This window comes from Pelecanus crispus, chromosome 2, assembly GCF_030463565.1.
Source record: "Pelecanus crispus isolate bPelCri1 chromosome 2, bPelCri1.pri, whole genome shotgun sequence".
NCBI lineage: Eukaryota > Metazoa > Chordata > Aves > Pelecaniformes > Pelecanidae > Pelecanus > Pelecanus crispus.
Genome location: NC_134644.1, coordinates 100,974,550 through 101,000,254, shown reverse-complemented (window position 1 = coordinate 101,000,254; position 25,705 = coordinate 100,974,550). Strand labels below are relative to the sequence as shown.

General features: G+C 37.7%; 1 protein-coding gene across 1 annotated transcript in view; it reads left to right on the top strand.

The window, feature by feature from the left end:
• The window catches only part of GALNT1 (polypeptide N-acetylgalactosaminyltransferase 1), a 67,040-nt gene that overhangs the window by 17,897 nt on the left and 23,438 nt on the right, over positions 1–25,705 (top strand). The window contains exons 2-4 of the mRNA XM_075728203.1: positions 1,207–1,435; positions 8,941–9,115; positions 23,610–23,776. Coding sequence (XP_075584318.1) covers positions 1,297–1,435; positions 8,941–9,115; positions 23,610–23,776 — 481 coding nt within the window. The 5' untranslated portion in view covers positions 1,207–1,296. The remainder of the gene's footprint in view (positions 1–1,206; positions 1,436–8,940; positions 9,116–23,609; positions 23,777–25,705) is intronic.

The following is a 25,705-nucleotide window of genomic DNA, read 5'->3' as shown; positions in this document are numbered from 1 at the left end:
ATGACAATGAAATACTAAAGGAAGGGTAGTCTTGATGATACAGGGTTTTTTGTGAGGTTTTTTGCATAATCATGGCTTACGTTACAATTAAAGTTCTCCATTCCAATAAATTCTTCAGTTTATGTTGAAAGCACGTGAGAGAAACTGTGTGTATTTCAATTTTAAATTTGTAGTGCGTTTTTCAAGAGTCTTATTTTCCGTTTATTTTATAAGCTAAGAATATCTGCAATTCTGGTTTAAAGCTGTTCCTGCTGGGAAATACTTTGGGAGTACTTTGTGTTGAAACACATCAGCACTGGTGGGGAGCCTGTTGGTGGGGAAAAAAAAAACCAACAAACCGTATTTCAGTGTAAGTGAGCAAACCCAAAGCTGTTCTTGATTCTGCCCTTCCAAATTGTCAGTCTTGTAATCCAAGTATAACAAAAGAGAATTTCAAGGGTTGGCACTGTAAAATTTTTAATGTATATGTGTGAAAAATGTATAAAAGTTTGCTCTATAATCAAGCATTAAACTATTAAAATCACTTCAAGCATCAAAATTATTAGTTGATACCTTTAGCTTTGAATGCCTGGTAAGTGACCACAGTGGCTTGTGGGTACTTTCTTCACTTTGCTTACTGTTTAGCTTTACCAAAATGAATGTTTATTTTTGGCTTGCTGAAAGCAAAGCATCTGTCTTTGTGACAAAGGTGTAATGTGCCATTGGACTTCACGTGAAATACAGGCACTTGTAGACTAGCATTCCTAGTGATGGGTCCAGAAAGTCAGCGTGTACTACATGGCAGGAGCATGAGGAATATTAGCCATGGGCTTCACACAGAACAGATTGATACCTTGCTTCCTGAGATGTTCCTGGTTTTCATTCATTTAGCTTGTTCTGATTTCTAGAGGGTCCAGAGAGTTCCTTTTAGTTTAATTAGATGTGCCTACCCTTTTCTCCAGTGGCTCTGCAGAGCATTCTGTTTTGGTTGCTCATTTTAATGTTTCAGGTGATAAATGTTAACATAGTAAAAGACTGGAGTAATGGTGCTTTAATTGACCCTATTTCCTTAATCTCATTGGTGTGCATAGGGCATTCATTTTGATACATACAGTATTTGGTAATTAAATTGTTACCTTAAAACGTGGTTAAAATTTCTGCTTTTAGCTGCTGTCCTTAGGTAACTTTTTGTGACTTTTTCTTCTTTTTTTTTTTTTTTTTTTCCAGATATAGAACGTGGTCACTTAAACTGGATTAAAGAAACCTGTTGATATTTTTATTTATACTTTTTTATTTTTGTATTTGACTTAAAGTGCCATGAAAAAATTTGCATATTGCAAGGTGGTCCTTGCCACCTCTTTGGTTTGGGTCCTTCTGGATATGTTTCTATTGCTGTACTTCAGTGAATGCAACAAATGTGATGAGAAAAAAGAACGAGGCCTGCCTGCTGGAGATGGTAAGTTTTCTGCCTGAGTAATATTTAAATTATGCTTATTTAAAATTGCACTTCTTTTAAACATTTGATTCCCTGCCCCCCGCCTCCTTCCCCCCCACCCCCCCCCCCCAACAGTTTAGCATTACATCAGAATTTAGGTGTTGCAGAATGTTCAATGTTTCTTTGAATGACTAGGAATAAGCATGTTGCCTGAGATGTATGTTGCAGACTTCAATGCTTACTTAAGAGGTAGAATTTTAAGCACTAATGTATATGGAAAAATAATAAAACTATGCAACAAGCAGTTCAGGAATGTAAGCTGCATTAATATAGTCTAAAGCATGTTCTAAGTTTCCACCAATGAGGAAGCAAAGGCACTGTTAACTTCATTAGGCTTGGTGGTAAAACAAACCAACAACCAAGCTTACTTGTCCCCCTGCCCTCCTCCCCCCAACCAAATCCAAAACACCCCCACCCCAAAGGAAAAGAAACCCACCTAAGCCAAAATTTGGCCAGTGACTACAGCAATAAGGGACAGTGAATGTTGTGATGAAAATAACTAGAATAAACTTGGATGTAAAAGTAACAAATGGGGGGAGTGTTTTGGGTTTTTATATACACACACATATGCATGTGCTTATGTATGTAACTTTCTTTGAAGTGAGAGCTGTATTATTCAGTACTAAAGCTCTTCAGATAAGCTTTCAGTTTTGTTATTGCCATCTTAAGGTTTTGGGTACCACTTAGATGAGTTGAGTGTGGTTTTTTTGAAAGCCAGTACCATTCATGTTGCCAACTTTGTTTTAGGGAGGTCATCATAGGTGGTCACATGGGAGAAAGGGGTGATGCAGGGAGAATGCTCATCCCTGCAATGTGTCAGCACAGGCATTTCGAACTGCGGGCAGCTGCTGCCTCCAGTTCATTTGTGAAACACCTAATTTTGTAGTATGGTGTGTCTCCCACTGGAAAGGCTGTGTCTGTATGTTTCACTGCTGAGGAAATTTATGCACTGATGCTCAATGTTAAGTCCAATCAGCCCATCTGTACTGAAAATTAATCGTTTCCATCATAAAAAACTTTCACATATTGACATCTGGTATGGACAACTTTGACCTCCCTGGGAAATCTTCTGAAATCTTTTAAGAACAATGTTACTCTGTTACAGATTTAATTAACACTGGGGAGATGTTTAGAAATTGTTAGTTTTGGTTTGTTTTGGGTTTTTTACTCCATAATGAAAACAGGCCAATAAATCTCTGGAGAACAATATATAGGAATGTAGAATTTCTGTGCTTAGTACGTCTGAACTGTTGTTTCCACAATTGTATGCAAACATTTTAGAGAGGTTCTAGTTCACCTCAATTTTGGAGAAGGGAATTAAATTTTCAGTTGCTTACATTTCATCTTTTGGCTTTCTTTTTCAATAAGCAGAAAAGAAAGTGACGAGAAAATGGGTGAGGGTTATATAGAAAGTATGTCTTCCCCCCCCCCCCCCCCCCCCCCCCCCTTCTTCGGAAGTTGGGAGATTTTCTTGGGGACAAGATGATGACTGATATTGTGGTGTTAAGGAATGGTTCCACTTTTTGGATTCCCACAAAGTTTTTCCATGATGCTAAGCAGACAACTTATGCCAGCCTTCGTTAGAGCTGTCTTGTAAACAGGATTTTTTCTGCTGTTGGCAAACAGCAATTGAAGTCAATATATATCAAACTTGGTTTGATATATTGAGGATGTTGAAAGTTCAGATGACTACACATAAAGTCATTGGGGATCCTTCAGGTGAGGAAAAACCTGCAGTTTTTGAAGGTTGGTATTGTGAATTTCTCTATGCAACGTTAGTTTTACTTAGGTAAGTACAGTCTTCATTCTGGCCTTTCCCTAACCTTTGTGTGTGTCAAAATCCATGATATCTTTTTAATGTCTTATTGGCTTGTAAACAAACAAACCAACCAACCTCAAACCAACCAACCAAAACTTTGTGTCTAGGTTTTTTACATTTTTCTTTTTTTAAACAGCTGACTTATAGTAAGGTATGTGCAGAAATATGTCTGCTAGAAACCATGGCTGTAGTTGGTGCTGTGACATTTCCTTTTAACCTAGTTGCATGCCTGATCCTAAATATTCTTACTTGTTCCAGTAGTTTACTGTTTTGGAGTCTGTAGTGGATTTATTCCCACTCAGAATGCCTAGAAACTCCTCAGATAACACAGATTATTTTTTCTATGAAGCTTTTATCAAAATCTGCTTTTTCACTTCACTCCCCCGCCCCCCCTTCATTTCCATAATTGATTTTGGTTTTTTGATTCAGCATAAATTATGTAAGTGCTCTGAATTTGATAGTCTCTTTGTCCATGTCACTCTGGTATATAGCTTGTCTTTGCAATTTGTGGAAAAATTCCATGGCATTTAATGAACCTACTTGACATACAAGTAAGTTTTTCTGAAGAATTTGTAAGTTTATTTTAGGCTGTGCTTGCCCAGCTGGAAAAATTAGTCTTTAGGTGTTTCATCAGGAGCAAAGGATTTTGAGGATAATTTCGGACAGTTCAGGCTTTCATGAAGTTAGAAGGATGTTTTCCTTAGGTTTTTAATACAGAAAATGGAGGGAGTTTCTTTTTCAGAATGAGACTTAGAGCCATTGTCTAAATTGCCTTTGGGGAAAATCTTTCTCCTTGGTATTGATGGCATAAGATACTAGCATCTTAAATCATGAGCTTCAGCTTATGTGTCTAATACTGGATTGTATGTATACCGCTGTTATATTTTACAAATTGCTCAAAATAAGAAATAGAAAAGGAATGTGAATCTGTAGAAAAAGTCTGCATACGTGATTATGGGGAACTGTAAGATGAGTGGGATGAAGGTCTTTGTATCTGCTAGCATAGAGATTGAGGGTTGGTAGTTGAAATGATGTGAGTGTGGAGATGAGGGGACAAAAGGTGAAGTGGAAAAGGGATAGGCACTTACCAGACTGTGAGAGCTGTGGAGGATATGTTTGGGAAAAGGGGGCCTGGCATGGTGTCTGAGTAGTATGGGACTGGGGAACTAAAGTGATACCAGAGGAGGTGTAGTTGGAATCTAGTGACTGTAGTTGTGTGGGATGATTTGGCCATAGGCTTAAACCTTTGCCCATCCCCTGCATCATGGTGGAAGAAGACAGTAGTAGCTTCAGGAGGTAGCCTGGGTGGGAAAGTGGGATCAGAACACATAGCAGTGTTGATTCCAGCATCCATCCGTGGGAGCTGGGAGGGAGCCTGTGCTTGTCCTGGCTGATACTGCTGTTCTTTCTTCTCCCCACCGTGACTGCTCCAGAGATGGGGGAGTAGGTCAGGGGAAGCTCTCTCCAGTGCCCAGCTCTGAGGTTGTCTCACCTATTCACCTATTTGCTCTGAGCAACCTGATGTAGTTAAAGCTGTCCCTGCTCACTGCAGGAGGGTTGGGTTAGATGACCTCTAAAGGTCCCTTCCAACCCGAAGCATTCTATGATTCTATTCTGAGTTACCCAGCGGACCTGGGTGGTGTACACCTCTTGCCCAAACTGTCACAGCTGTTCTTCCTATTGGCACATCTTCTGGGTGGTCGTTCCCTTTTTGTAATTACTGATGGTTCACCAGTCAAAGTCACAAGGAGTAACTGCTGATGATGGAAAGCTGTTCTGTAAGTTTAAAGGTTGTTACTAGTTGGAAAGAAAGTCACTGAACCTTAGTAAGCATCATCCATGCTATGTAGTAGGTTTTTTCCAAATGTGAAATTCATAGGGTATCTAGTTGAGCACTGTTTCCTGATGGGGATTTGGCATTGCAATTTAGATTTCACAGCCTGGAAGAGAACTTACTGGTAAGTGTAAACAAGTTCTAGATTTAAAGAAAGGATTCAAGCTGTTCTCTAGCAATCCAAAAAGGAACATTCCTGTAAACAAAAAATGCCCAGGTAGTACTGTCATTTTACGAATAAAGATTTTTTTTGTGTGTAGCTCTGTCTTATTTCTGTAAGAATCTTGAATGTCAGCTCTGAGATCTTAAATGAAGATCAAATGAGTCCATCCTTACCCCCAGTTATAGGCTTCTTAAAGGTATGTCTGCAAGGGAACTTCCAGCTTTGGCACTTGATGCAGTTTCTAAATAAACTTCCAAACGCATTCTTTTTCACATTTTTTCCCTCAAGGGGCATTCCACTTGTGTAGTGATTAGAAGCCCCGCAAAAAAAAAAAAAATCTTTCAGATCTAGGATTGGTTTTGCAAGAGTCTTGTGACCTCAGCTACTTGCTATCTACAATCTTCTTTTGGAGCAATGACAAATTTAAACTAGGACCAGTCATTTTTGTCAAGTGCCAATCAAGGCCTTGTGTTCTGAATTCTGAGCTGTTTGGTAAAGATGGAATATCTAAGTTGTGACTTGGTTCTGAGTATTCTCATCTGCATAAATTTGTAAGAAGAAAAGTGAGCAGGTTCAAGATACAAAACACAGATTTAATTTTTGAAAACAGATTTCACCATAAATCAGTCTTGTTCTATTAAGGCTGAGGTGTGTGTAAGAGATAAAACATCTCAACTTCTACCTGTCAAAACAGCTTTGTTGTTATTGTGGTGGTTCCTCCAAAGGTGACTGGACTTGCTGTTTTGGTCAGTTTACCATTGTTGTGGCCCCGAAAGACATGTCAGGGAAGAATCCATCCCTCTTGCTGGCTTTAGGGGGTCTTAGGTTTTTGAAGTGTCTGCTTTTCATCAGGCATGTTGCCTGTTAATAAGGAATTTGTAGTCCATAGTCCATAAAGACTTTTAATGAAGATCTGGAAGAGATCAAGCCCTCTTTGAAACTAATGGTTTACTGATACAAATGAGAAATGTCTGGAAAAACATTACTAGATTTCCCATTGGATGTGGTGATGATTAAGTCATTCATTTAGCTCTGAAACTTGTATCTGTAAATTACTGTTTTAGAAGTGTGTCATCAGTACATGTCTACAGTCCTTCAAAGGAAATACCTTTTGCATATTTAGCTGCCAAAAGAGCACTGCAATTTGAATTAACAATGTGTATCAGGCTTTTTTGGACGATGTTGTTGGTTTGTATTGATATGAAAACTACATGCTTTTGTGGGAAACCAGATTACTGTAAATGCAGAAACCTGAGAGAAGATGGTTAACTCTTCTCGGAAAGTCACCTCTGTGCTTGCACACCAACCTTGCCTCTCTTTGCATTTAGTGAGTTCCGTAAAATATCTGTGGATCTAGTTAGCTGTTACTGGATTTTTCTGCAGGAGGAGGGAGTACTTTATTTAGGTAAAATGTATAAATAAGTATTATATATTCGCTAATGAAATTTAAAAACTCAACTGATGAATTTGTGGAATTTGTACACCTGGATCCAACTCACTGATGTGCTAAACTAGCATCTAACAGCAAGATCTGCAGATGTGAAAGATGAGTTTTCAGTTAATTTAGCTATTCAGTTTAACTGATTTAGTCAAAGTTAAGAAACAGCTGGAAGTATAAATGAAAACAGGAAATTATTTTTGCTTCTAAATAGCAAATACGGTAGGATAAGACATTCACTCTTGAGAGTGCCGAAAATCATAGAATCATAGAATGCTTTGGGTTGGAAAGGACCTTGAGAGATCATTGAGCCCAACCCCCCCTGCAGTGAGCAGGGATTGAACCTGTGAACTTGGCGTTATTAGCACCATGCTCTAACCAACTGAGCTAACCCGGCTGGTCAACACGGTGAATAATTATTTTTTTTTTAACATATAACTATATTCTGATAGCTTTTGTTTAATCATTTTACGTATGTTGAACACTCATCATTTAATAATTTTCTGTCCAAGTGAACCTATATATCAATTGCTATTAGCATTGCTATTTTTTATATATATATATTAAAATTATATATATAATTGCTATATTCTAATTGCTAAAGCTGTCCCTGCTCACTGCAGGGGGGTTGGGCTAGATGACCTCTAAAGGTCCCTTCCAACCCAAAGCATTCTATGATTCTATACACTTAATAAAAATAGTTATGATAGCCTATGTAATAAAACCAAGCTGAATATATAAAATTAAGCCCAAATAATTGCCTTATTGTATAACATAATTTTATGTTGATTACCTCCCAAAAGGCACAAATTCTAGTTTAAAAGGTTACGCAGTTGCAAATCAGCAAGTTTTGATGTGGTTTCAACAGTACTTTCTTAGGAGGCAAAGATGCAAAGCCCATGGTTAAGTGCATAAATCAGTCTGCTCAGGATCTGCTTGGACATACCGATTCTATCACTTTTTAGTGTATGAATTGCTGGCTGGAAACTTCTAGTACTATACAGCTCAACTTTCAGTCAAGGGGAGTTTGGTGGCATCTCTGTGGTGGGAGGATTTTCTCTGCTAAATGTTACTGCATTAATGCAACTAGTGCAGTTGCTTCAGGTACTTGAAAATGAAAGTTTCTCAAGGAGCACATTGTGCTTGTAACTGATTAATGTTAAATGCAAATTAGCAGAATGTTTCACTTTATTAGTAAGTATATATTTTAAGTCCTAGTGTTTCAGTAAGGATGGAAGGCTTTGACTATTTTTTTATTTTATTTTTATTCGTTACATGACTATTTGTTCTTGGCATAAGCTTTAATTACACAGTGCTGTCCTAGATGCAAATTAAAGATAATTTAAGCTAGGCTTATTACTGAAGGCTTTGGTGCCTTTATTTTAAAATACTTCCTGTTCCTCTGTTTAGATCTTAAATTACTATTTTTTTAAATTAAAATTTGCACTGAATTTGTAAAGTAGTAATACACTTCAAATTTATCACTCAAGTATTTAGAACATTTCAGTTCAGGAGAAAACTAAATGGGTATTTGTAAAGAAAATGTAACTTTTTAAAACAATGTTTTCCTTTTTTACTTATTTTGTTTAAAAACCCAAATAATTCAAGAGTCTGGATTCCTTTTCTCCTCTCCCTCCCCCTCATCAGTTTCATCAATTATTTGATATTTAAGATTTTTTGTTTAAATATGTCAAGCATTTCTGTTTTGACTACTAACTTTAAACTCCAATGTGATTATGTTGACTAAAAATAAAGTTGATAAAACCAAGAGAAATTATTTCCAGACTGTAAAAGACAATGCCATTCTGTCAAAATAAAAATGTGGAAATAAATGTAAAGTTACAATTTCACTTTAAATTAATCTTTACTAAAATCCCTGTAAAGGAAAATTCAGCTTTTCCTGAAAAGCTTGTGTGTGCAAGAACAATCTTGGATACAAATGTCTGTTGTTCTGGAACAGTTCTATAAAGACAATTAGGACATGATGATGGATAGATATAAACCCTTACTGTTTTTTCAAATGAATTGTGGTGTCTAAGAGTAGCACTTAACTACTTCTGTTGAACTCCCAAATATGAAGATTTGTTTTCACTTCCAAAACCTGGTGGGTTTAGAACTCTGTTTTAACAGGAACGCTCCTACAGTGTAAAGTAAAATATAAGCAAACAAAAGTAAGCATAAAAGCAGTTACCAACATTTTATTTACTCTTAGTTCCAGAACCCGTACAAAAACCACATGAAGGACCTGGAGAGATGGGGAAGCCTGTGGTCATTCCGAAAGAGGAGCAAGAAAAAATGAAAGAAATGTTTAAAATAAATCAATTTAATTTAATGGCAAGTGAAATGATTGCACTCAACAGATCTTTACCTGATGTCAGGTTAGAAGGGTAAGTGCTTTATGTTGCATTAAAAATGTATGCTACTTAAATGAAGAATGTGCAAAGAGTGATCCAAAACAAGAGTTAAGTTCTGTAAGATATTACTGTTGAAGTGAAAAGTATGAGGATTTCCTGTATATATGGTACTTATTTGTAAAATAAGATTGAACAGCAGAAACCAGTTTTCTTCAGTGTTATTTAACTTTGAATCTGATTACAAGTATGAAGCCTGTTTGGAGAATAGAAATTAATTTGACTGAAGAAAAACAAAATTCACTTAAGACTTGGCATTTCAGGAAAAAATTACTTATTTGAAAAATTCATGCACTGCTTGTAATGAGGCAGACTAAAATTTTGCGTTATATGAAATAGAAAAGATTTGATGATGAGAAAGAAATACTTTAAACATTTCGTACCTCATGAAATGTGCAAAGCCTCATTTAGATTGCATTATAATATTTTCTAATATCCATCTGGTTTGTTTTTGATCTTGCCTCTGAAATATTGATCCTTTCAGAGCTATTTCAGTCATAACTAATTAAAAAGAAAATTGTAGCCTTGTTTTAAATAAAACCAGGATTGCTTTACTCTCCTGGGGCTATTCTGGCAGGGTAGCTGATGACTCCCCCCACCCCCACCCCCTCTTGTTTATGAAAGGGACTCTCAAGTTAAATAAAGCTCATGAAACAAGATTTTCCCAATCAATTATCTGCATTCTCCTGCAACAGTCAGATGCTGTAGAAACCCTATTTCTTTAGAAGCGCTGCTGTTGCTTCTGTATACACCAGGCCTAGCTGCTGGATTGTTTTCATTTCCTACCTCAGAAGATAATATTAGAAGAATGAGATAAAGCTCCGACTGCTTTTCATTTTTAATGAGTGATAAAGAGCTGGTTTGTAGGTACCTTCCTTCATCAGTTGTAGTGAATGTGAGTCTATGTAGCGTGCGAGTTCCTGGTAGTGCTGGTGGTGTTAATTGAGTCATATATTTTTCAAAAGATGTCTTAAGTTTGAATTTATGTAACTTCTTAATTGATTTTCAGATATAGTATTAGTCAGGGTTTATCGTCACTACTTGCCTGTTTCTCATTATAGTGGAAGAATGCAAATCACGAACGTGCAGGGTTTTCTTTCAAAACTGACAGATGTTGTTGGGGGGGTTATATCCTTTTCTCTCATGTTATTGCTCTGATTGTGGTTGTAACTTGGCAATGGGATCTCTTGGCATTCATGCAGTTTCATATGTAGTGTCTGCCCCTTTTATCACATACTTTCTATAGGATAAGAAATTGCCTCACTGTAAAGTGGTGACTTCCACTGGTTAAAAACTTGTAGTTAGCATTCTCAACTCTTTGGAGACTTTTGTCAAAGCTGGGATGCTAATTTGCGGTGATTTCTGTACGTATTTTCTGGAAGAGCTGAATGGAAGGAATTAACAAAACTTTAGGGAAATGATAGTTACAACAGTTGGTTATTTGGAAGGTAAATGAGTAATTTTTCATTATGACTCTAGAAGCACAGAAGAAACTAAATAATATAATCTGTTTATCAGCATTCACACTGGAAAACTTGCATGTATATATTCTATTTTTACAGTGTAAGTACAAAGATAAGAAAATAAATTTCTGCATCTAAAAAGTTGACTTAAGATTAACCTTTGTGAAGCCTAGACTTTGAATTAACCAAAAATGGAAAGAGAAATTGTTATAAACTATTAAAAATTCACTACCTAAGCTTCACTCAAGCTTTTGCAGACAAATGAAATTACAATTTTAAAACCAAGTTGAGCTATAGGCATTTTTTGTCTTGCGCATTTGGCCATGCTCTGCAGTTACTGTGTTTTGCAGTAAGATATGCATTATAAATTTAGTGATGTTGCATGTGTTTCTCTTTTTTTCATTTGTATGGACACAAATACTATCACTATACTATGTGTGTGAAAGTTGAATCTTAGAATAAAATTTTAGGTAAGGCCTCAGGGCAGAGTTGGATTTTCTGTTTCTGTAAATTGCTGCCAACAATTTTAATATTTCTTTGCTGTGTGCATTTTTAGTAGATTTTGAGAGAAAAATAGTCCCCAAAGAGCTCTTCCTGTTGTCATCTTTTCAGTGTGTACTCTGTAAGGTCACACTAATTAAGAAGTTGGGGAGCATGTTAACATTTTCCAAGCAAATTTGAGAACAATACTGTGTTTACAATGCAAGGGTATCTTAATCTGTATGTGTGGATTAATATTACTTTCCAAGAACACTGTAGGCATTTTCAGAATTGTGAAAACTGTAAATACTCTCCGGTGTTGTATGTATGTCTTATGAAAGTATTTATCTGATTAGTCAAAATATTCACATGATCAGAAACCCTTTCTGCAGTGTTAGTGGAGCTGCTTCTGTTATAACTATTTCCATGTTAGCAGGGATATAGGTAGAACTAGTTCGGGAAGAAGGAGAATGGGTAATTTCTAATCATTCTTTACCACACTTACGTGCTCACAGCACAGCTGCCAGTAGCACTTTCAATCAAGGTTTTGAAAAAGGAGGATATGTTCAAAGGCACACTTAGCTGTTCAACCATGTAATTATTTTCTTCACAGGTTTTGTGGGTTGCTTCCTTTAATGTGGGGAGGGCGGGAAGATGTGACTATTTCAAGTCCTATAATTCTCTGGCATGTCAGTTCTTCTGAAGTACAGAAGTCTGTAAAAGTTTTCCCTAATGGTTAATCATTCAAAAGCTGGTGGAATTAGGTGTGCCAGGACCAATTTGCCACATGTATTTAGTGGGGGTGGCATAACCTGTCAGCTGGAGAGCAGCTTTTGAAGTAGTCTACGTTATCCTTCACATGAATTTCGGTTCTGCCCAAACCCCCCATCACCTGTGCGAAGGCAAGCACGTTTGTGTACCTGCTCAGTCCTCGAGGCAGTGAATACCTTCATGGGTTACGTGTTCTGTCTCTCAAGTCTGCCTCTGGGTGCTCATAGGTTAATCTCTGCAGATAACCCACTCAGGGTATCATGTTTGTTTTGGCCAAGAAATTTTGTTTCTTTACTAGAAGAATAAAAATGTGAGCTGTTTTAATAACTTCTAGGCACTTCTCCAGCTTGGGGAACTCCTCAGTACGAGACATCTACAGCAGCTGAAATCTGTGTTCTGCTGAGCTGTGCCCCAGCCATATTAACAGGTTTATGTTTATTTTTATTATTTGGCACAAAATTACTGAGGCACATAGATGCCTTTAAAATCATTGACATATGCCTGAATCGCTAGTCATTTTGTGTCTGCAAGTGGGAACGTTATTCTACTTATTCCTCTCGTTGGGACAACTAAATGCTTTGCTTAACAGAAAAATCTAAACCAGAAGTAATTTTTTTAGCCTGGATGCTTCCCTGAATCTGGACTGGTGCATGTTAGTGTAGCTAGCTAATATAACTGACAGTGCCGCAGCCTCTGGACGGATGTTGTGGGGGAACAAGAAGCTTGGGTTTAAGTTGTTAATAGAATAATTCTTGTAAGCATGTCTTATTCTGGTCTGTAAATCAGTCATCAAAGTGGGTGTTGATTCACAGTTACCAGGAAAATATGCAGCTGTGGGCTTGGCATGACAGCAAAGAGTAAAAGGTAGGTGATTAGGAACACTAGAGCCTTGCCTTCATTTTGCTGAAGATGAGGGAGGCAATGAATAAAATAGGTGTCAATGACTAAAATGTGTGTGCCTGTGTGTGTCTTACACTGGTGTTCAGGCTGGAAGGTGGTGTGGTTAAATGTGTGAAATTTGAATGTCGTGTGACTTGGTTTTGCTCTCAATGCTGTTTGAGGCAACTTGGAAGCTGCTTTGTAAAATGAAGAATGAGTACTGTGTTCTAAGGCTGAGCTTTCCAGGCTGTAGTCATTATTTAGTAATTTGTGGAATATATAAAACATTTAAGGAGACATTTGGGTCCCTGGTGTGAGAGTTAAAACCCAATTCTGACTTTTTTACACTAGAAAAGAGCATCTTAAAATGCTCGTCTTTTCTAGCCAGAAGTAGTCAGGGCATACGTGGGACAGAATAATATCGTTCATGTAAGCTCTGGTCCTGACTGGAGCTTATGATGCAGTGCTAGGAGGGTGTCATATTTTGCAGGTTGCAATTTCGTGGAAAGGTGGTGGTCTTCTGCAAGCAGACCTGTAGCGATGAGGTGTGTGGATAGCTTTGAGACCTTCTCCAAGGCTGCAGGTTCTGTAGAACTTGGTGTAAAAGATCTTCCTTGTCATTCTGTTCCTTAGTTGGTATAATTTTGCCAGAATTAAGGGAATCAGACATCTTATTATACCTCAGTTAGTTCTGCGTAACGTTTGGGATCTTTTACCTGTCCTTTTCTCAAACTGTCTGTATTCAGGAAGTAAGTATATTGCGTTTTGAGTGGTACATATAGTGTTCGGGTATAATCAGAGGTTTTAGCCACGTGGCTCTACGTATTTGAGTGATCTGGGTCTAAATTCATATGAGCTATGACTTCAGCCACTTAATAGAAAAATAAGATGCAGATTCCTAAGACCTTAATGTTTAACTAGTACAGTAATGTGGTAAGTTTAAGTTGTTATTGAAGGCTTTTTTGCTGACTCAAACTACCCTACTCAGTTCTTGCTGCCAAGCTTACTTTCACAATCGGGAGGAAGTAGACAATTTCTTTCTGGTGTTAAAAGCCATTCTTCTAAGTCTATCTTACATGAATGTTGTGGAGTTTATAGCAATTATACTGGGCTCCTTTCTGAGTAAGTCCTTCATATGACTAATTCTGTGATCTCTTTGCTTAGAAAGAACTGTGTTTAGATTTAGGCACTGTTAATTGTATGATACAATATAATGATCTGCAGTTATGGGACTGCAATCTGGTTCTCATATGTGTGCTTTAAAAATGTATTGTTGATTTTACGCCTGAAATATACATGTGAAAATACACTGGAATTTGGATTTTTAACTTCTCAAAACAAATTGATTTACTGTGTACTTGAAGATACTACAGTTGAATCATAATATGACACTAATAAAATTTACACAAGCCTTGTGTGAGAAAAATAGTTTGAGTAAACCTATTCATGGTAAAACTAGTAAAGGCACATATTCAAAAGCATGCTCTTGGAACACAAATATGTGATACTTTATGAGTTTAAGTGGCAGTACTTGAAATGTGAGGCTTGTGAACATGTGCTCTCTTTGCTTTTAATTATTTTAATTCAGCAGAAGAGCCAAGGAGGTAGTTTTATACTACGTATAATCTCGTGTAAATGTGGACTGCAGCCAAAGGAAGTCATCTCACTGCTTCTGTTGATACTGATCTGATGATTGTGTGGTCTTGGTGTTCACTGACTGGGTGGAGGATTGCACACCAAAAAGGGGAAGAAAGTGTTATTTTGTTGAATCAGCAAACTGAAGCAACATACCCAGCAGCTGTATGATTTCTAGATTCTGGTGCAAAGAAAGGGATGGGGCAAAACTGCAATGGTGAAAATGGGATTATTGCTTTTGGCAGCCCACAATTGTACCAGATTAGGTGGAAAATGGGGGGAAAAAACTTTTCTTACTGAAAGTGTGTATTAAAATCCCCATGAGGTCTTGGGGATTTAAATAGCTCCATAAATTGTGATGTGCTTTGTGAACTTTTGGTATTCATTTAGCTCAGGTCATAGTGATGTAAAAGATAATTAAAAAACCCAGCAAAGTTGTCAGTATAGGTGATGGAAGACTTCAGAAGTTTATTCAATGTTTTGTTACAAGCTAGAAATCCAGGCTGTTAATTAACCTGGCATCTGTAAAGGAAATCTGCTGATCTGATGACCAGCAGTGTAACTTTCAGTAATGTCACATTGGAAGTCTGAAAGCATGTGAGGTATTAAAGACTTTACAATTCTTTCAAGCAGGAATATTTTTTCATCTGGCTTTTGTGGTGCACATAGCTTGTTACTGGCCCACTGTAGAATCAACATTTGGAAACGTTCTTGTTCATGTTGACTTAATCAGTTAGCTGGAGGAAATTACCTATAAATCTTTTTCATAGAGAAAGCTTAGAGGGGGAAAAAAAGTCACTTTAAAAATCAGCTTGCTTCCTGTAAACTTTTTTGTATATATGCATATACATACACACATGTATATATGCATACATATATACATATGTGAGTCTGTATATATCCACACAAACATTTGGCACATTTGGCAGTCTCATTCTTTGTTATGAGTGTCTTCTGTTTTGGATGAGCAGCCACATGCTGAACTTTATTCAAATTGATAGGTCAAGTATGGAAAATAATTTGGCTAGAGAACTTAAGGTTCAGTTTCAGTTTTTGAGGACAGAATTGGGTTTGCTTCTGTCAAGAGATGCTTTCCTGTGATCACTTTCAGGATAAGGAAAATAGGCCAATTGCAGCTAATTATTTTTGTGAAATTCTGCTTGAATTCTGTAACCACAATGGTTTTAAGGACCATTTTGGATTTTGTTTCCAGGGTCTAAAGAAGATTTCTACTTGACTCATGAGATAATGCGACCTTTCTTATATCCAAATCTTTGAGATCAGAAGAAAGGAAAATTTCATACTCTTGATGTCAGGTAAATTACATAATACTATTGAAGGCAGACATTAAGCAGGCTGGATGGAAATGTTTAAATAAGAATAAGGGACTTGCCTGCATTCAGGTCATCTGTTCAGAAAGAATAATTGGAGTTGTGATATGAATTACAGAAACTAAGACCTCTTTCTAAACTGAATTGTTCTAATTTGATTGGAAGAAGCACCCTTCAAGGGTAGCATGAAGTTTTGTTGCAACCTTGTCTGCAGTGCTTTCTCTTTGTGTGGCCACAAGTTAAAACTGTGGTTGTACGCAAAGTCTGTGCATTGAAAAGTGGTTTGGCATGTTACGACAGTCAGTGATTCCATCTTTCTCAGAAGTATTGCTTTCAGCCCTTTCAGCTGTGTTGTTTCTGTGTGAAAATCAGATCTTTAACCAGCTCGATTGTCATCGATTTGAGGGCTTGGGGTATTCTTAAACTTTGTCAGAAGCAGACTTGTTCACATCCTTGTTCATAATGGTATCATGAGGTTGCTGCTCATATCCAGGAAAGACTAAGTCATTGTTAACCAGAAACACACCACTTGACTTGAGTGCCGGTGGTTCTTGCTGCAGTGTACTGACACTCTCTGCCACCCCTGCTACAGGGCGTTAATTCTCTGATGGAAATGTAGGTCAGTCTCAGCAGCTTCAGGGTGACTCCGAGTCTTACTTCAAAACTGTTTTCATCTATGATTTAAGTAGGGGGGGGGTTTTGCATTGGGCATAGCTGTGCCTCAGCTTTATTACATTAAGTTTACTGCAGACTGTAACTTTTGTCAAATGGACAGGTAAACAACTGAGTACTGACATTTTATGGCACTGCAGCGATATTCATCAGGTATCAGTAATTAAAGCCTGAGGTTTCATGAGAGGAGTTCAGATTTTTCTAATTTTCTTCTCTGTTGATCTGGCATTGGCTTTGGTAACCTCAATAACAAATAAATGTGTGTTTTCAAGTCTAAGAATACGAATGCTTACTTCCAGAGGTTCCAGTTTATTTTAATACTGAAGACTATGCAGTTTGTACTGCATCAGTAATATTAAACAGATTTACTACAGGGGCTGTGCTGTGGAGCATTTCCTCAAAACTTCAGCTCTAACGTGATTTTCAGCAAGACTGGGATTTTTCCTGTGTCAAATTTTGCACCTGGGACGGGGCAACCCCCGATATCAGTACAGGCTGGGGGATGAAGAGATTGAGAGCAGCCCTGTGGAGAAGGACTTGGGGGTACTGGTGGATGAAAAGCTGGACATGAGCCGGCAATGCGTGCTTGCAGCCCAGAAAGCCAACCCTATCCTGGGCTGCATCAAAAGCAGCGTGGCCAGCAGGTCGAGGGAGGGGATTCTGCCCCTCTACTCTGCTCTGGTGAGACCCCACCTGCAGCACTGTGTCCAGCTCTGTGGCCCTCAACACAAGAAGGACATGGACCTGTTGGAGCGGGTCCAGAGGAGGGCCACCAAAATGATCCGAGGGCTGGAGCACCTCTCCTGTGAGGCCAGGCTGAGAGAGTTGGGGTTGTTCAGCCTGGAGAAGAGAAGGCTGCAGGGAGACCTTATTGCGGCCTTCCAGGACTTAAAGGGGGCCTATAGGAAAGATGTTTTTTAGCAAGGTCTGTTGTGACAGGACAAGGAATAATGGATTTAAACTAAAGAAGAATAGGTTTAGACTGGATATAAGGAAGAAGTTTTTTACAATGAGGGTGGTGAAGCACTGGAACAGGTTGCCCAGAGAGGTGGTGGAGGCCCCATCCCTGGAAACATTCAAGGTCAGGTTGGCTGGGGCTCTGAGCAACCTGATCTGGTTAAAGCTGTCCCTGCTCGCTGCAGGGGGTTGGGCTAGGTGACCTCTAGAGGTCCCTTCCAACCCAAACCATTCCATGATTCTATGAAATTTGAAGTTCTGGGATGCAGTTTATTTATAACTGCACTCTTTATTTACAACTGTTGTTTGTAGCATGTAAGATAAAAGATTGTACTAAATTTGTAAGGTGACGAAATACATTTCCTCCTCTGCCCCAATCTGTTGCTACTACAGCTTTCAAAATCCATTGGCACTGCATTTATCATACTGCACGTATGAGCTCCGGTCTGAGCTCCACTGGGATTTCCCAACTGATCCGTTTAGCGCACAGGAGACACTTCTGCTTGCGTTCCATGTCTGTCCTTTATCAGAGTGCTCTGGTTTGTGTGCACTGGGCTAGAAAACCAGGATTGCATACATGTTTTACTGCTGATAATGTTTTTGAGCCACTGCAGATTATTGGTCATGCCTTTTTCCTATGAAAGGCTGGTGGAATCTGTGAATAAAACTGTACCAAGTATAGCAAATGTGGCTAAGGTAATGTTTAAGTCTGTTGATTTTTGTGTTTAGGTAAGCATGAGCGGCCTTGTTCTAAAAAAATACTCTGTTACTTGTCCTCTCATTCTTCTGTGGAGGAACCTGTTGGTAGCATCAGAAGAGGTCGAGACTTGCCATGTAGTATTTACAAATTTAGCATGTGTTTCTAATGCTGAATATAAATATGACATCATCTTTCTAGAAAACTACCTAAGTTGGGTTTTTTTCATGTTTTGCCTCAGTGAATGATGTTTTCCGCCATTGTGTCTCACTGCATAAACATGGTTGGTACTGTATAACTGATGTCTTACAAGACCTCTACCTTGTTTGTAGCTTTTTTTTGGGGGTGTGATTCTTTAGCCTACGAAACAAAAGTATGTAAGAGTTATCAGGACATTAAATCCTGTTTTATTACATTACTTTCAGAAATGATTTAGCATTGCACGCTTTGAAGGGTGTGCAAACAGATCACTGCTAACATTGTAAATATTTGTCTTTCAAGCTATGACAATATTACACATGTAGCACTCAATTTTGGGTTTTAGGAATAATTTCTAAGTAAATTGATCCATGAATACAATTTCATAGTATTGATAAAATGCCAAGTGCTGTTCTGTAATAAGAGTGCATTTTTTAAGGTAATATTTGAAGTATTTCTGAAAGTCCCAACAATAGACTGAAAGAGGTGACATTGGGATAGCGAAAGGCAGTGTCCAGAGTACCTGACATCTCTGGTGCTGATGGTTAGAGTGGGTAAGCCTTGTTGATCTCTGAGTTGGGCACTGAGCAGAGCAGATAGGTATCAGAAGAATTTCACCTTTGAGGAAATCAAATAAAGGATCTTTTAAGATCACCTGGTGGATTTCTTCTGTCCCTGTACTGGTGAAGTTTTTCTCATTCCTTTGCTGACATGAGAGGAGAGGCTTCCAGTTCTGCCAGATGTGAAGGGGCATTGAGAATATATGGTTGTGCTGACGTAGGAAGTGCAAGATGAAGAGTTGTCTTCTTTCCTTGCAAGATTGTGCTGAAGCAGCATTTAAACTGAGATATAATAGCTTAATTTTATTTGGACAGAATTGCCTTACCTGTCTCTTCTAGGTTATTTTTGTAATGTCTCCTGTGGACTATTTGTACCCTGGGCTGAAAGAGAAAAGAGGAAAGCAGTTTATTCAGAGGCTCTTCAGGCACATTTGAAGTAGCATCAGGTAGTTTTCAAGTGGCTATACATAATCCATTTAATAAAATTCTCCTTGATTTTTTTTTTTCCTAAGCATCTTCCTGTCTAAAATGTGCAGAGCTTTTGTATAAGATTCAATTAACATCTTCACAAAAAGTCATGATAATGGAGAAGCACACTCACAGTTGCTTTTGGCTTTCTGTTTTAAAAACTTTTGGGTTTAAAACTTTGAAATCAGGCTACAGGGTGTTAGGGACAACAACTTGTATTTCTTTTGCTGTCCCTGTTCTTATTTAGCAATGTTATACACACATATGCTAGGGTATGTCTTCCTTCCTTCGCTTGTAGTGCATTAAACTTGAATTTAAGTTATGAAGGATTGGAACCTGTTACACTGCCTTGTGCCCTTGGGGAGATATGGACCTATGAGTAACCATGTGGTTATAAGGGACCAGGCCAAAGTATTTTGAGTATATGGTGCAAAATTGCAAAAAGATGAAATTCCGTGAGGAATGTGTATAAGCATCATGCAGAGGTCAGAGCAGAGTCATGTTTTCATAATCCCATGGCTCCTTTGTAAAAACAACATTTTGAAAGTATAGCTTGTAAACTTTTTTCCTGAAATCTGATTTTGATGGGGCATTAAAGATCTTGGATAACTTTAATTTTATTTCCTAATTAATTTTCCGTTTTATTTCCTAATTACATGAAAGCAAGAAATCAAATGTTAGGGAAGAATACAAGGCTAATGCAGCTGATGTTGGGGATTTCAGTGCATGAGAGGGACACCTGCTATGAAATAAACATTACTGGTTTTGAGCATTGGAATATGTACATCAAGAAATGTAGACTAATTAGGCTTTTTGTCTTGATAATATTTTAACAATCCGGCCTATTCTTTTTCTGTGTCTTTAGGTAATAGGGCAGTAAGTCTCTGCTTGCACTTAAAATGTCAAAAACATTTTTGGGGAGTTTCCACAATCTAAATAATATATGGAGTCACATTAGCCAAGAGTTTGCATGATGAATGCCATAGATTAAGGAAAGGATGACGCATTACATGTGAAGTAGGCATTCTCAGCTGCTGTTTGGAGTCTTCATTAGATTACTGGAGATGGTATGCCTTCCTAATATTATGCACTCAATTTTAAAACTGTTTGAGGCATGATCCAACAAAAGGAACATAATGTATTAGTAGAGAATTAAAATTCAAATTGTCCTTAATTCATACACTTTGTGTCATACCCCTCATGGTTATATTTTGCTACTAATGTTGCATAACTTGATTGAAACTAATGCTGTATTTTAAATTCTGTAGTAATCCCTTTCTGGGGTAATTTGTTTTCAAATGAAACACAAAAAGGATTCTTAATTAAAATGTTTGTTAGTAAGGATAAAACATGAGGTTTACATAGAAGGCTAATGCTCTAGTCACAGGTGTCGACTGTTCTATTTTATTTGTCCTATGTTCTGCAGCAATATGTTCCTGGGTGGGAAGGAGTGTATGTTGGTGTTTTCAAAATTAAAACCAGGGTTTTTTATTTGTATGTATTCACAAAAACTTGTACAAATATAGCTAAAAGGTATATATAGAAAGGCAGGTAAAGGGAGTATTTAAAATCAGGTATTGTACTATTAATTCTTTCCTTTATCCTGCCTGCATCAATGAATCTTTCCAGAATAACTTCACACCAAACACTTTATTACGAATAGCATTCAAAAATTTCCAAGCCAGTTTTGTTATGAAACACCCTTGTGTTACCCATGGCAGACTTTTACATATCGGTAAACAACCTAGTGTAGGGTCCATCTTAAATTGTTACCCCAGAAAGGGTTGGTCTCTGGGGGTGAGGATAGTCAAGTCTTGTTGTGGAAAGGAAGATGTTCTCCTTCTGCAGGACAGGGCAGTGGGAATGCCTTGCAGGGAGTGGGATATCCCAAAAAATTCCTGTATGCCTTCCTCTTAGTGCTAAAAAGTTCCCCTTCAAGACGGATCTTAAATGTTTTGATACATTTATACTTCGGATAGTATAATGGCTTATAAATATGGTAGTCCCTGATCACTTGGCTGGCTTTTTTTATACCAGTTCATTGATCTGAGCTCGGTAAAATAAAATCTTCTGTAAAACTGTTTTTTAAAAAAAAAAAAAAAAAGGCAAGGCTGGAGATGAGAGATTTCATACTACATACAATAGCAGGTCCTGTAGCCCCCCCACCAGCAAGATATTCCTGGTGAATGACACATTGTTATTGCTTTTCACAGAGACTGCTAAGAGGCTTCTCTCAACTGTTTTACAAATATTCTGCCAAAAAGTAGAGGAACAATTGGTGCATTTGTATTACTACTGTAGCTGAAGCTCTACAATCAGACACTTATTTTCTGGTCTAGGGAGCAGTGCAGCAGAAGGAATAAAACATTGAGGGTTTGGTTTTAAAGTAGCAAAATAGGCTGAACAAGTAACAAACGGGGGAAAATTATTTGGCTTATGATTGAATTTTTCATCTGAAAATCATAGCATTTTTGCGAAAGGCTATTTTATTTTTCAAGTGTTACCACAAAAATAACCTTATCAGTTGGCATGCTTTGCAAGTTTTTTTTTATACACAAACTAAATCGGAAAACATAGAGATATATATGGCTGCTTTCCCTGAAGATTTTATGATGTTCGCTTCAGCATGGTGAATAATTAAATTTGGCCATAATTGTATAATAAGTAAGTGTAATATTGAAGACAGATAGTGCCTGATCCTTCTGCTTCAATTCTCAGAGATGAAACATGATTCCACAGAAGCTCTTCCAGATATGTCTTCAATTGTACTTGGGCTTACTGATTCCTTCTGGGATCTGGGTGCACATTGGGCTTTTGTCACCACCTCAGAGCTGAAATGCCTATGTGTTATGAGAATGGCTCTCACTTAGAAGAGCTCTGGCTAACCAAGTTATCCAGCAAATAAAATATTCATGCTGGGAGCCCAGTGTTGGATGATGTTCCTGGTGTCACTGTTTTTTCCAAAGGAGGGGAAAAAAGGGTGGGGATAGATGCTGACATCATGATCCTGTATTGGCAGGTTGTTCCTTCAGTATTGTTTTTATATGTTTAGGCTAGAGGATAGGCACTATGTACTTCTTGCCCTCAGACAGGGCCATTGCTGTTAATGTGATAGTTATGAATACTTGTTAGCGTATTTTAATAGTGTTTAGATCAGGTTACATTAGAGTGAATTGACTCAGTATTTTGGGATCTACTAACAGCTTTTTTGTTGGAATGAAGCTCCATTGAATATGTTTCTTTTTCCGCTTCAGTGTTTTCTTTGTATTTGAGATCTGCATATATCTCTTCAGCTTGAAGGATTTAGTACCATCAAATCTTATGTAAGTTTCTCTGTGTGATTTTGAATATGCAGGAGGAGCAGATCTGTGCAGAGAACACTTAAATTTCCATGGTTATTTTTTAGAGCAGAATTGTGTTTTCAGAATTGTTAAGAGTTCTTTATGTACAGTGTGTGGTTTTTCTAGGAGATGCTGAAAATATCATTTGTGTTAAAATAGTATTGTGGAGTGTAAAATGTTGGCTGCATGTGGGGTTACTTGGAGTGAAGGTCATATTTTGCATAAATGTCCCATATATGCTGTTAGGAGAGCTAAACCTGTGGTCTTCCATACTGACTTTGGAATGTGAATATAGTTCTCTTTTAATTTGATGAACAGAAGTGATTTTGATTTTTTTTTAATAGCACTTCCAATATGTATACAATGAGGAGGACCTCCCCCTTTCTTTGTAATATAAACACATTATGAAATATACTTAACTCACCAGTATTATAGGTGGCATACATGTAGTGTTGGCTTTTTCCAAACATCAACTGTGTCCAGAATTCTTTACCTCTTTTAGTTATTATTTGGTTTTCTTCTATATATACTTTTTATTGCATTTATTCCCTAGTTTGTTTGCCATTTCCTATCTCGTGTGTCTCTCGCCCTTCCACTCTTTGCCCCCATTACACTCCTAGGGTTTCCCCCTTGCCCTCTGAGGGAATGCAGGTCTAAATTAGGGGCTTGGATTACTGTATCTGGACATGCTACTCTTCACAAAACAGGGGTAGTGGAAATAAATAATCTGTTATCATCTCTGTGTGTTAGCAGTATGGATGTCTCTTTCATTTCTAGAACTGGTTATGGAATTGAGGTTCTCCTTTCTTAGTAGTAGGATGGAATACATAGATGTATATGTGAGTCAGGATGGTCTTTAGGTAAAAATATAAATCTGTGCACCGTTTGCTCCTCTGTATGCAAAGTATGACAATTGATATATCATGAACATTAGTATTGATACTTGGCAATAAACCTCAAAATTGCAGTTCTAGCTGAAGGGTTGACCTTTACAAATATGCCTTATTTTTGTTTATAGGTGTAAAACGAAAGTGTATGTAGACAACCTTCCCACAACAAGTGTTGTCATTGTTTTTCACAATGAGGCTTGGAGCACACTTCTACGAACTGTTCATAGTGTGATAAACCGGTCACCACGACACATGCTGGAAGAAATTGTCCTCGTCGATGATGCCAGTGAAAGAGGTAATGATAACGTCAATGCCTTTGCTTGCTGCTCTTTTTACTTCAAAAACTGAGACTGACTTTCTACAGGCTTAGCTCTTCTCGGCAAAACACAGTAGCTGGGGCAGGGGAGGGCAGAGTGAGCAATGCCCATTTTGAAATACCGGCGGGTCATTCTCCACTGAAAACTAGTGTAAGTTCACCTGTGTTTACTTTTCTGTTGACAGTGTAGAGTGTGTTTGCTAGTGGGTTTATCCCATTACAGCCGCCTTTTTTTTTTTTTTTTTTCATTTAGAATTTTAACACATTCCTAAAGCTTGAGGGCATTTAATACTTGAATCACCTGGTGAATAGTAGCAAAGGCAACTCTGTTCCTCACACTCATCCAAGTTTACTATCAGTACCACCATTAAACTTGGTGCTCAGAGGGATTAATTTTGATCATTCAGTTCCTGGGAAGTTGAAATTCAGTGTCTATGCTGTAAGAGATTCCACTTCTTAATAACTAGTGTTCCAGATAAAAACTCCATGCTACAGAATGAAACTTTCCACGTGTAATGAAATTAATAGACGTGACTTGAAGCTAATTTTTTCTTAAAATATAATAACTTTATTTAGATTTTACTCTTTTAATATTTTTTTTGTAAATTACAGTACAGTAGAAATAAAAATAATATTCTAGACCATCTTTGATATTTCATTTTGGTTAATAGTTGATATTTGGCTTGTTCCTTAATCTTCCTTGGTGGTATGGGTTATAAACTATAACTTGAGGGATTTTTTTTCTTGTGTTTGTAAATATAGATGAGAATGTATTATGCTTTTTTTCATCTAAAACACTTCTGTATTTTTTTATTGAATCACCCTTTTTTCTGTATTTCTGCATTGCAAGTTTTCCACTAGAACTAATAGCTAGTAGGCCATTAGAAAAAAGTTTTGGCAGCCACCAGTTGTAGGCTGTTATCTGTATCAGCAGGAATTCCCATGCTTTAGTTATGGAAGGGTTTTACACCCAGCATGCTGACATTTCTGCCTGATGCTTCTGATTCCAGTGCTGCAAAATCCATATTCTGCTGCTTACAGAGTAAGATGGGTGACTGTTGTCCAAACAAGACCTATGTATGAAGACAGGCACTGGATTTCAGATCACATGGTCTAAGTAGCATTATCGTGCATGGATTACAATGGTTAACAGGAGGCTTTATGATAGTTACCATTGCAGTGGTTAACAGGAGTTTTCGTAGCTGAAGAACTTTAGGAGTGGATTTTTACACTTCATATCTAACGTGGTAGAAAGTATGAGTTTGTTCTTCAGGTTGCGTGTGTGTGATGCCTTAGCATATTAACTGACCCATTCCAAACTATGTAGGTCTAGAGTACAGCTGGCTGTGGAGCAGCTGAGTAGAAAGATGGTATCAGCTAACTGAGCTCTGACCAACCTGTTTTCTTAAGGCAGCATAGCTCATGTGCTCAGGTTGTGTTTGCACTTGTATCGGTCTGTGTTCCTTTCCCCTCTCGGGCACTCTCGCTTGCTTTTGCTTTCTTACCTGATACTAACTTTAACAGCTTCAGCCAATTTCAGTGCAATTTGGAAGAAAGGACAGAGGCCTTAAATCCAATTAGACTCTGGCAGCAGAGGAGGAATGCCCATGTGAAAGTCAAGGCTACCACATAAATGTGTTCCAGATTAGATGAGAGGTGTGATTAACTTTTGCTTTTAGAAAGTCACAAGATCAAATTGTCACTGTTTTCACTTTTGGGGAATTTGTAATTACACTCCACGATTTCTTGTAGTTTTTCAACCTTTATATAAAAATTCCAGGGTGGTGGGTTTGTTTTTTTTTTTTTTTTTGTTTCAATGCATGTGAAACTGCTCACCTCTCTTGGCGTTGTTCCCAGGGAACAATCATCTTTTTAACACAGATGCTGATATTTGGATTCTGAGTGCAT